The following is a 13,191-nucleotide window of genomic DNA, read 5'->3' on the forward strand; positions in this document are numbered from 1 at the left end:
CAAAGTCGGACACCAGTTCAAATCTTGTATCTGCTACAAACTACATGAGTAACTTTGGACAAGTAACTCAACCTGTGTGTCTCAACTTCCTCATATATAAAAAATGGATAAAAACAGTGTATACCATGTAGAATTGTTATGAGGATTAAGTGAGGTAATATTTGTAATTAAGTGCTAAAAACAGTACCTGGCATTTAAAAGTGCTACTGTAGTGAGGATAAATGCACAAATATATACAAATCAACATGAATATGTTTTAGATCATTTTATTTAAATAAATTTTATATAAGAAGAAAGTTACAAATATATATACATATCCAATAAGATGGCATATTAAAGTAACAATAAATGGTATAAATCTATAAAATATGTAAGACAATTTCCTGGAGTGCTTTGCAAAAATGAAGGCATTATTGTGATACCTTTGGAAAGATGTGAAGAAGAGTCAGACTGAGCTTGGTCTACAAGGGGTCTCTCTCTGTAAGGTAGTGATTAGAATGGCGGTTACTATAGACTTGGAAGTTTAGTGGAAAGAAAGGAGAGAGAGCTGTTGGTTAATGGGTGCAAAAATATAGCCAGATAGAGGGAATAAGCCTTAGTGTTCACTAACACAATATGGTAACTGTAGTTAACAAAAATGTATTCTACATTTCAAAATAACTAGAAAAGTGATTTGGAATGTTCTCAACATACAAAATAATGATAAATGTTTAAGGTGATGGATATGCCAATTGTCCAGATCTGATCATCACACATTGTGTGGCTATATCAAAATATCACATACACCCCATAAATAGGTGCAACTGTTAAGTATCCGTGAACATTTAAAATAAAAAAGAGAAAGATGACAACGTAACACAAAGAAAACTACTCTAGAATTTCCTTTAATACTTCATGTAATTTTCTATATGTACGTTTTCTAGTAAATGCAAGGGTAAGGGTAAGGTCTCAGAAAGAATAAGAAGAACCGAGAAGTCTAAGCAGAGCTGTTTAGAAACCGCCCCCTACCCCCCCCCCCTTTTTTTTTTTTTTTGAGACGGAGTTTCTCTCTTTGTTGCCCAGGTTGGAGTGCAGTGGCGCGATCTCAGCTCACTGCAAACTCTGCCTCCCGGGTTCAAGCTAGTCTCCTGCCTCAGTCTCCTGAATAGCTCGCCACCACGTCTGGCTAATTTTTGTATTTTTAGTAGAGATGGGGTTTCACCATAGTAGCCAGGCTGGTTTCAACCTCCTGACCTCATGATCCGCCCACCTGGCCTCCCAAAGTGTTGGGATTACAGGCATAAGGCACCACACTTGGCCTTTTTATTTAAAATGAAAGTCACGGCCGGGCGCGGAGGCTCACACCTGTAATCCTAGCACTTTGGGAGGCCGAAGTGGGTGGATCACGAGGTCGGGAGATCGGGACCATCCTGGCCAACATGGTAAAACCCCGTCTCTACTAAAAAATTAGCTGGGCATGGTGGCACGTGCCTGTAGTCCCACCTACTTGGGAGGCTGAGGGAGGAGAATTGCTTGAACCCCGGGAGGCGGAGGTTGCAGTGAGCCGAGATCGTGCCACTGCACTCCAACCTGGCACCTGGCAATAGAGCAAGACTCTGTCTCAAAATAAATATAAAATAAAATAAAATAAATAAAGTCACAGGTGATGAGGGTCTGAAGATGTAAAGTGGGTGAATTTGAAGCAGGAAGGGTGAAGTTAGAGGAGGTGCCAGGTGGTGGGTGAACTTGAAGGCTGTAGTGAAGTTAGAGGAGGTGCCAGGGCCTGGGAAAGTCTCAATGAGGCAGGATGACCTCTGAGAAAGCCACAGGCCTGGATAGGCTTGCGTGGGGACTGGGGAAGAGACCGTGAAAAGGATACTCCAGTGAGTTCTCATCAAGCCCTTTATTCAGTAGTGGGTCCTTCATAGTTAGCATTAATGTTTAACAGACACATTTCCCCCTGGGTGAGAATTTCAAAAACAAAATCTAGTGTAAAGCAGCTGTTATGAAGAAGATTCTTTACTGACCAGACAATAAAAGTCTCTTCTAGGTCTGGAGAAAGCAGAAAATTAAAAAGTGAACAAGAAGAAAAAAAAAAGGTATAGAGTGGAATACATGGATTTCTACTATTTCTACTACCCCTAATATTTGGCTAATTTGAAAGATTGTCATCAGTCTCTGGAAACACTGCAATAGAAGATTGTCAGTTTAAAGCTTCTGCTACATTGCTATGTTGACTTGGGAAAAAACAATCACTTTTCAAGTATTTCAGATCACAAACTGCTTGTGGCTACAGGATACTCTAATGATGGGTTCATTCTCTGGAGTGTTGTTATGCCTAAATTTCTAAAGAGGGGAAAGGAAAGGAAAAGAAGAGGAGGAAAAAGAAAGGGAGGCAGGGAGGGAGGGAAGGAAAAGGGAAGAGAAAAGAAAAGAGGGAGGTAAGGAGGGAGGAAGGAAGGGAAGGAAGGGAAGAGAGAAGATTTCAATATCATGTTTTCCCTGACACACCAAGATAGTGAGTTTTTCTTTTTATACTGACACTTTGCCTATGTACCTAGAGCACATGGAGTGTTTATGAGTTCTGGAATCCACTTTTGAAATGTTGAGGCTACTCTTGTTTTGCTTGTTCTGCCTTTCAGAGGGACACATTTATTAGCATTTGTGAGTTGTTCATTTGCATTTGTACTAAGTGCACACATAACTCCTAATGAAAAAAAGTGTTAAGTCAATTAGAAATGGGTGGAGGGAGTGTTAATTGGAATGGACTTATTCCCAAGTTATTTTAGTGTTTCCCAGCCACAGGCAGCTGGTCTAGAAAGGCTAGAACTTTTGGATATTAGAAAGTGGTTGTTTTATTTTTGTTTTTGTTTGTTTGTTTGTTTGTTTTTAGCAGAGTCAACATTTAGTGAGAAAAGAAAAAATATTTCTCATTCTGAAGGAGTTAAAAGCTGCCATCATAAGGAATCCCATGTGTTGGGGTGGTGCATGCTTTTTAGTAAATTTAATAGGTGTCCATTCATAAAGCACAGCTTATTTTACTTTGGTGAATCAGAGTGATGGTTTAAGTATTGCACAAGGGCACTTCATGTGATGCGTGCCACACTTTAGATTCTGCATGGGAGAGATAATCATAAAACAAAGTAACTAAGCGCTCTGAAGCCGCGTGCTTTGGAATAAAGCAAGTTAATTTTCAGGTAGTTAAGAGGCTCTCTTTTCGATAACAATTGTGAATGCCATTTTCCTTAGTTAAACCAAATAAAATGTCAGATTCAAAAGAAGAAGAATAGGCACAGATAAGAAGCCTCTTTCTGCCATTGATCTAAGCATGGATTACCAAGATTCTTTTCTCTTTCATGGGCTAGGAAGTGAAATATACTTTAAGTGTATAAAGATCAATAAGGTATAGAATTTCCCTGTTGAACACTATTCAATGTGAATATCCTTAAGAAAGGTAAATAAGGCTTTATTAAGCTTTTATATCTTAGTATAAATAAGTTTAATACTTTCTTTTCTAAGACAAGTTGAAGTTGAATTTACTTTTATATTTGCAAGGTATTTGCAGCTTGACTCTGGATAAGAAAACTATGCTTAAAGCTTCAATTTTGCTTCTAGCTTATGGAGAAATTAGGGTAAACTTAATGAAGCTCCCTGAGAGGTAATTTTTTCCATGTACAGGTTGACCAGAGGATGTTTCAAGACCCATGTAACTCTAATATTTCAAGGTAAAAGCTTCAGAAAAAAATGTTAAGAATTCCTCAAAGTTTATTTTAGGTATAAACTAATAATTGTGGCTAAGAATCTGTCTTTTTATCCAGAAAAAAAATGGAAATACAACAAAACAAAAAATGATGAGTTGATGTAGAGCATGACCATGGAATGATGCTTGCTACAAGATAGGCTCATCAGCAAATGTCTGAAAAACTTCTATATAAAGTCTTACTAAAAAAGTTGTGTTTATTGTTTCCTAAGTGAGCTTTGTCTAATGTAGCCTCTCGTTAAGGAAGATGCCTGGTATGGACACCCAGGATAATGCTGCACTCCGCAATTCTGATGATTTCTTAAGATATCAGTACAAGGTTTGACAGATTGCTGAGACTACCGAATATAGTTAGTATTTGGAGAAATCCACTGTTTCTAGTAACAAGTGAAATACTTGTGTGAAAAAAAAAAAAGCAAACTATTTTGAATAGTAACTACTGATGCTCCTGATACATTAATGGAAGTGAAGAAAGAATTTTGTGTAATTCCATTTGGTACAGTAAGTACTCACTGTACTCACAAATAAGAAGAGGCAAGATAGTCATAAACGTGATGACATGTAACATTGAAGGTCAGACCACAGTGAATTTCGGGGAAAGAACACTGAGTGGCTTCCTTCTAAGTGTTCCAGAGTGACTAAAGTACAACTCAGTATATGAAGATGTGATAAACAATAACCAAGGGAAGCATTCTTATAATAAAAGGTGAGCAAGGAGGAGGGAGTGTTCAGACAGTGAACACACCCAGGTCTAAGAGTCTATATAACTTGGAGTCCAGACTATGACATTCAAACTCAGAGAATCTTTCCACTACAACTCAGCTGAACACACATCTCCCGTCAGCATGTCCTACAACCGCTGCTCTGAAAACTTCTCCTCCCGCTCCTGTGGGGGCTACCTGCGCTACCCAGGCTCCTCCTGTGGCTCTTCCTACCCCAGAAACCTGGTCTACAGCACTGAGCTCTGCTCTCCCAGCACCTGCCAGCTGGGTTCCTCTCTCTACAGGGGCTGTCAGGAGGCCTGCTGGGAGCCTACCAGCTACCAGACATCCTGTGTGGAGTCCAGCCCCTGTCAGACCTCCTGCTACCGCCCCAGGACATCCACGCTCTTCAGTCCCTGCCAGACGACTTACTCTGTGCCTCTAGGCTTTGGTTCCAGCAGCTGCCGCCCCCTGGGCTATGGATCTAGGAGCTGCTACTCAGTGGACTGTGGATCCAGTGGCTTCAGATCCCTGGGTTATGGAGGCTGTGGCTTCCCTTCCCTGGGCTATGGATCTGGATTCTGCCGCCCAACCTACCTGGCTTCTAGGAGTTGCCAGTCTTCTTGTTACAGACCAGCCTATGGATCAACCTCCTGTAGATCAACTTGCTGAATTTCCAGACCTTTTAAGCAAAATGTCTCGGTCTCTATGTAGAGCTGCTATCATAGGCTTTTCCAGTCATGTGAGCTAACTAACCCCTCTTACCACCAGCTCTTTATCCTTTCTCTGGCATCAAGTACTGGCTGGACAGGCTAGTTCTTCAGATTGTGAAATTAATGAATGACCAAAATATAGAGTCAAATGTCTATCATTTTGAAACAAGTGATTCATTATTATGTAAGTTAATCTTATAAAGTATATGGAAGTTCAGTTTTGTCTCACCTAATAAATTCATTTACTGTTGATTCTAATATGTTCTTTTTGTCTTTTATTGCTTTTCAAAGTTTGATTTGTGATCTGTCTTTGGGGCTACAGGCCCCCAGAGGTCCTTTACTTGGACATCTATTTCCTTAGGTCATGTCATCAGGCCTTGTGTATGGGGAGATTCTGTGGGAACTCCATTGCCTAAAAGGCAACAAGTGCGTGTCTTCTGCTATGAAAACTGGTTGGATTCTTAACAGAATTATTGAGAATAGGCCCATAACTATGGTGAGTTTTCAAAAAAGACACATTTTGCTGACAATCACATTTGTTTTTTGTTTACATTTTAAAAACAGTATTCACAGTTTTCTCAGAAGATGTCAGCTAGGTGATTAAATTTAAAATATATAAATTATTTGAAGAAATCTGATGTGTTAGGATGAAAAAGAGAAAATACAAAGTGTTAGATACTGGACGGCATTATGGTTGTGTTTAAATATAGGACAAAATAAATTATCCAGTGTGTGCATGTGTGTGTATGTTGTGTGTGTGTGTTGTGTGTGTGTGTGTGTATGAGAGAGAGAGAAGCAGAGAAAACAAAGACTTAAGGTTTACAACTGTGAGTAATGGAAACAGTTATAGGGAGAAATTACTTTGGCTTGTTACAAATTTATATTTATAAATTATACATTTATATAACTATTATAACCTGTGTGTTTTTCTTTAAGTTATTGAGTTTCTCAACAAGGAAAAATCTATTATTTTTCAGTGATTTCTGCATTGAGTGGGAGTTTAAATTAGATTACTTTCAATATTCTAGATCTTATAACCTTCCTCCATATCCCTGGAATCCACTGCTCAATTGTGACAGTGTGAATAAAAATAAATATTTGTAGGATGCTATTCAGATCTAAGACATAACAACTTCTTTGTTTATTTTAATTTGAGCAAGCAATTTCTTTCAGAGGCTAAAAGTAGCATAAAAATTCAGTTAAAACTTATCAATGAAATATTTAGTAAAAACTCTCTATGTATGGGAAAATAACTTTCAAAGATTATCATTTCCTTCAATAATATGTCATGAGCTTTAACTGATTTTTCTTTGCTGATACCGTTTCCTTAAGCTTTAAAATTAAATCTGAAACAAGAAGGTATCCTTTCTCTTATACTGGAGACAATATGGGCTAAGCATGGAAGTGTGGGAACCATATCCTCTCATCATAGAAACCTGCCCGATACAGAAACTAAGAATAGAGAAGGGAGACCCAAGAAGAAATGCCAGTGACATGGGAGTCTCTGATTCCCATGTCCCTTAAGCCAGCTTTATTCATCGTTTAAGTGTTTTGATTATATGGGTCAATAAAGTTTTCTTTAGGTTTAAACCAAATAAAATGATTGAAATAAAATAAGACTTCTGGCAAACACATACTAATATTTACAATTAATAAAAAATTGTCATCAAGTGCAGAGTTACTCATTGACTTTGATGTAAATAGGCAATTAAAAATTTTTATTAGTTTGGGAAAAAGATCCTGTGAGTCTGAATTATGCCATTAGCATTGAAGGTGGACTACTAATTTATCTTTAAATAATGTAGAATGAATAAAATGTGGATTAAAGAGGCCATTTGAGAAAACGAACCCAAAGGGGTCACAGTAGCATGGCCATTAAGAAAGTCCTGGGAGCTAGAGGCTCATAACTTCAAGAGCGGAAGGCACCCAGCCAGCCCTGTAAAAAGAGACGAGCACAGGGAAATGTTCAAAACACAGCAATCCCAAGACAGAAGGAAGGGATGTCCAGTGACATACAGGATCTAGCTCTGGAGCGACCTGAAGAATTTCCCCCATTCTAATGCAATCTTTGAAGTGGAAGGCAAAAAATTGAAACAGGGAGTCAAAGAGTAGAGCAGGAAATTAGCACATTAGAATACTTTCAATATTTAAATCTTTCGAAGTATAATGTGAAGATTCAGATTTCAGGGATCAGACAAAATGAATATTCTTTGCCTCCTCCATTATCTGCATGAGTAATCTTTCCGTAATATGTCATCTCTGCTAATGTCCAACTATTTTTTTTTCTTCTCCCACCTATTCTCTTTCCTTTTCTCCCCCTCCTCCTTCTCTCTCTTCCCCCATGAATCAATTACCTCCCACTGGGTTCCTCCGACGACACCTGGGGATTTGATGAACTACAATTCAAGACGAGATTTGGGCGATGACGCAGAGCCAGACCATATCACAGCCTTTGTACATTATCCCCTTCATTTGATTAATCTATTAAAACTTGTTTTAAATCTCAGTAATGTTTCATTTCAACATGTATCCTTTTAGATAAAGTAGATCTTTACAAGTAAGTAGAAAACAGCACAGAAAAATTAGACTGGGAAACAGGGGAATAAAATTCACTAGCACCAAAACTGTGTAATCTATTATTTTGCATTAGTGTGTGTGCTCTGGTGTGTGTTTTGGATGCTCTACCTTTTATAGAAATATCTCTTTTCCTGTGAAATATATACTGCATTGTCAGCCTAGAGATGTGATTCTGTTTATATGATTACTATAGGTAGTCTGGAATTTTGAAATCTCTTAAGTTTTTTCCATTTATAGAACCATATAAAGGAAAATAGAGTAAGTAAAGAAATGCATGTTTGGAGTTAGATTATATGCTTGGTTCTCTTGTTAAATTAGGTCTTGATCTTATACTTAGAAATTAACCTTGGGTGTCACGTTCCTGATACGTAAAATGAGATGGCACTTCATAATTTGTGATCTCAGAGGTTCCTTCCAGTATTACAGACATATTCACATTTTATAATGAGTGTTAGTAGTAGTATATGGGGATGGGGAGTGAGCTGTTAAAGTTCCCACCACAGTTTAAATTCTTCTACATGTCGTAGGAAAGGAAAGGGAAGGCAAATGTTTAAAATGTGATGCAATAGTATTAAGATAAATTTTGAAAAAGGTAAAATCATGATTCCTACAGAAATGAAAAAATAAGCACATATAATTTTTTTTTAACTCATTAATAAATGTGGGGACCGCTAAAATGCTACAACTGGTTCAAATGATAATTCAGAGAACACACTTACACAGGTTGTTAGGAAGGTTGAAACGAATTCACAGATAGATGCAAAGTAAGCACTGTACAAAGAGTAAAAATCAGCGTAATCCCCCCTGACAGAAACTATTTCATTTCTATGGACTAGAATCATTTGCATTATTAACAATTTTTTTCAACTTACAGAATTATGCAGGAGTTCAGAAACAATGATAGGGGACAATACCCTGAAAAATGACTAGACAGGCCCCGCGGTCATTCACTTCCCCCATTCCAGAATTCCACAATTGTTTTCTTTCAAAAGTATGCGAAATCAATATTGTTATTTGTAAAACTCAGTAACACATGTGCTGCAAAAGTCTGAATATCATTTTATCCTTTAATAAGGAAACAAAAAAGAAAAAGAAATTATGCCTATTATTTCCTGGAAAGAATTACTTTACCTTATCAATTTAGTCTTTTTTTCCTTTTTTCTCATCTTTACTGAGGTATACTTGACAAATAAAAATTATATAAATTTAAGAAGTATAAATTGATGTTTTGAGATACATGTGTAATATATTTACACATACTGTGAAATCAGCACGCTCAAGGTAATTAATATATTCATCACTTCACAGTTTCCATTTGATTGATCATTTGACTGTGGCAAGAACACTGAAGGTCTACCCTTTCAGCAAATTTTAAGCATGCGATACAGTATTGTTAACTATAGTCACATTGCTGTATATTAGATATCCAGAACTTAATGGTCCTGCATAACTGAAACATTTTACCCTTTAACCAACATCCTCCCATTTTACCCTCTGCAGGCCCTGGCAGCTACCAGTCTACTCTCTGCTTCTGTGAGTTTAACTACTTTGGATTTCTACATACATGATATCATGTCGTATTTTTCTTTCTGTGTCTGGCTTAGGTCTCTTAGCATGATGTCCTCCAGGTTCATCCAAAAGTTTTGCATTTCTAATGGCAGTGCTTCTACATGTGACTTGGGGAATAAAAGGACATGATTACATAAATCTGCCATATTTTGACTTCATCTTTCTTTCTGCTCTGGACTACAACTCCCGCCACTCACCTCAAATGCTGCATTACTTTCTCCTGTTGTTGTCTGGAAAAAACAAGCTTCCTTCTTTTAACTTCACATTTAACTAAATCAAATAACATTCTATAAATGTAAAAGGGCAAAATATGTGTCGTAAATTTCTGACTCACTACATAAACATTCATATGGACTGAATGTTCATGTTCCTCCAAAATTCATGTGTTGAAACAAAGGGATTACCCAGTGTGAAGGTATTTGGAGGTAGGACCTTTGGAAGGTTATTACGTTTAGATGAGGTCTTTAGAATGGAGCCCCCCCTCTCACCACCTATGATGGGGTTAGGGCCCTTATAAGAAGAGGAAGAGGCCAGAGCTCTCTTTCTACTCTGTGAGGATGAAGCAAGATGATAATCATCTGCAAACCAGGAAGAGGTCCCTAATCAGAAACCACACTAGCTAAAAACTTCCAAGGCTCCAGAACTGTGAGCAATAAATGTATGTTTTTCAAGCCACCCACTCTATGTTATTTTGCTATAGCAGCCCCAAGCTAACTAAAATGATTATCTTTTTAAATTTTTTCTGACGTTAAGAAGCTAATCATTAGCCAGGTGTGGTAGTGCATGTCTGTAGTCCCATTTCCTCGGGAAGCTGAGGTAGGAGGATCTAAGCCAGGAGTTCCAGGCTGCGGTGAGCTGTTGATTGCACCACCACAGTCCAGCCTAGCCAGCAAAGCAAGATCCCGTCTCTAAAAAAAAATAAAATAAAATATTAATCATAAATGGGAGAATTATTCTTCTGGACTGTGATAGTGGTTACACTAATCTATACATTAGATAAATTACATGGAACCGTACACATACTAACACAAATGAGCACATATATAAACCAGTAAAACTCAATAATGTCTGTGGTCTAGCTAACAGCATGGCACCAATATCAATTTCCTGGGTTTGATTTGTAGTATGATTGAATAAGTTGTCAATATTGCAGAAGGCTGGGTGAAGGATTCTATGTACTATTTTTACAACCTCATGTGAGTGTACTTTTTTTTTTAAGTTTAATGAAAGTTAACCACATGTTGAGAACATAAGTAGATTATTCATTGGTAGGATGTGTTATAAGGTTTTTAGTGGGCATTTCTGGAAGATAAGAATACTAAACTCTGTTAATTAAAGTGAGAAGATGCAGTTATTGATGTAGGGAAACTCTTCTGTTCTAAAGTTCTATTTCATTTTATTCTCATAGATTTAAGTGTACATGTGCAGTTTTGTTACATGGATATATTATGCAGTGGTGAACTTGGGGCTATTCTCACCCAGGTAGTTCATATTGTCTCCAGTAGGTAATTTTTTATCCCTCACTCCCCTCCCACTCACCTGCCTTTTGGAGTCTCCAAAGTCAATTATTCCACTCTATATTTCCAGGTGTACACATTGTTTAACTCCCAATGGTAAGTGAGAACATGTGGTACTTGACACTGTTTCTGAGTCATTTCACTTAGGATAATGGCTTCCAGTTCCATCCCTTTTACTGCTGCAAAATTCACAATTTTATTCTTTTTTTATGGCTGAGTAGTATCACGTTGCATTTATGTATCACTTTTTAAAATTCAGTCATTCATTGATGGACACTTTGACTGATTCCATGACTTTGCCATCGAGAACAGAGCTACAAGAAACTTACCAGTGCAGGAGATTTTAATATATACTACAACAGTATTTGTCCCAAGTTTCTTTGGACTACATAATATTGTAACTTTTAGTCAAACCAATTCTAGTTAAAATCTATGCTCAAGGTAATGAGTGATTGCCCTCATTTCAGGGCATTTCTGCAAAGAGGCAATATCTAAATTCGCCTCTGATATATATTATCTTTTTGGTATTTCAGTGGCAAAATAACCCTAGTCATGTAATTGAAGGGAAAGTTGCTAACACACTCATGATCATAAAATGTAGTGAATAGTGGCTGATTTTGTCTTTTTAACAGCTTACTCTTTCTGCTGGGCAAATGACCACAAAGGTTAATGTCCTGACTATAAAATTGATTCCAGAGACTTCACTGTCTGTGTTCTATGGATATTGTAAGGTGAAGAGGTGCCATTGGCTGTTCATATTCTCAAGCTTATAAACCAAATTTGAAAAATGCTTTAGCTTTGACAATCTTAGGGTAATTTACCATGGTCTGTTATTACACTAGAGAGAATAGGAAAAACAGTCCACCACATTTAGTATATCCTTGGGAGCTGCAAACTTCATTCTGGGAAAATGATGCAGAAATGTTATTTTAATCAATTGTGAACACACGGAGAGTAATGTTTTGTACAGAAGCCTACATTTACTGAAGCCACAAGATAGAATTCTACTCAGCAAGGTTTTCATTTTAAAATTCTAGACAAGAATAGAATATGGTTGTGGATTCTAAAATGACCTGCCTTTTGTTTTTCTACTCCCTACTTTCTGTCAATTGCATTCATACTCTGTCTGGGATAATCTATTCTTTCTCACCACTTTTATTTTTCTTCTGAGAAGTTTTAAGTACTAAGGAGCTTAATGATAAAATCACCACACCTGTGTCATGCATTTGGTCCTCAGCGTTTGTTAACTTTATATCATGGCTAACAAACACAGAAAGTAGGGTTGGATATTGAAATATCTGCAGACAGACAGAACTAGTCTTACCTTTTGGATTTACAGCTTTTTGTTAAAATATTTTAATATATTATTTAATATATCTCTGTATTTTTATCTGAGAAGTAAAAATGTTAGGTAAGTAATACATCTATTATAAGAAATATATATGATAACTATATAGAATGTGAACTTTTAGATTTTGAATTTCTTCAAGATAATGTGCCTCAGATATCTTTGTCCTTTGAGCACATCTTTGTTCCTCTGAGCACATTCCCTTCAACATATGATTGTTATACACTTGTCAGTGTTCACATAATAGTCTCCTTTAAGCAAATAGGAGGAGCATAGAAAAGACTTTGATCGGCATTACTGAAATTCTCATAGGGCATGGCTATTTCAAGCATAAGCAAATAAATCATTGCTATTTCAACTATGGCTAAAAATAAATCTTGTGTGACAAAGTTTAATGTAACTAAATTAACATATTTGCTTTTCTAAATTTTAACTGATTTGTTTTGTTGAGTTTGAATAAAACAGGTAGAAAAATAAATAAATGCATAAACTCTTTTTAAAGTAGTAGTGTATCTGTTGAAATAGGGTTCTGGGCAAACCCCTGTTAATTACTGCAGCATATAATGATAGCCACTAAAAAAGAAAAAAGCCGACAATATAACAGAATGCCACCAGGCATCCATTAGACTATCATTGTAACTAACACATTCTATTCTTGATGGTAACAGATAATCATTACTACACCACGATTTTTTAAAAATTTATATAGTTTTAGATGGTACACATGCAAGTTTCTTACATGCATATTTTGCGTAGTGGTGAAGTTTGAGCTTGCAGTGTATCCATTACCCGAATAGTGAACATCTACCATGAATCTGTTGGAAATGCCTAAACAAGGTGTAGCTTGTTAATGTTCTTGAAACTCAAAATGAATGGATACCATAAGTTATCATGTTTGCCTGTTGAACTTTAAAGTCTTTCCAATATAAATAGCAAATGAAGGCACATTGCCCTTAAATTGCTGAAATCATGTAGAATTGATACTGTCCAAAGGAGTCCTGCCTGATCATAGGCGTGTGATTGCTAA

General features: G+C 36.9%; 1 protein-coding gene across 1 annotated transcript; it reads left to right on the plus strand.

Moving 5' to 3' along the window:
- The first annotated feature begins 4,545 nt into the window (after positions 1-4,545).
- Positions 4,546-5,411, plus strand: LOC101045577 (keratin-associated protein 13-2-like). The gene has a single exon (XM_003927679.4). It carries the CDS (start codon positions 4,585-4,587, stop codon positions 5,110-5,112), a length of 528 nt encoding a protein of 175 aa, XP_003927728.1. The 5' UTR covers positions 4,546-4,584; the 3' UTR covers positions 5,113-5,411.
- The last annotated feature ends 7,780 nt before the right edge of the window (positions 5,412-13,191 follow it).

Source organism: Saimiri boliviensis, chromosome 18 (assembly GCF_048565385.1).
Source record: "Saimiri boliviensis isolate mSaiBol1 chromosome 18, mSaiBol1.pri, whole genome shotgun sequence".
Taxonomy (NCBI): Eukaryota; Metazoa; Chordata; class Mammalia; order Primates; family Cebidae; genus Saimiri; species Saimiri boliviensis.

Bases quoted from the DNA above. Each gene is read 5' to 3' on its own strand.
- LOC101045577 (XM_003927679.4), top strand. From the start codon at position 4,585: ATGTCCTACAACCGCTGCTCTGAAAACTTCTCCTCCCGCTCCTGTGGG.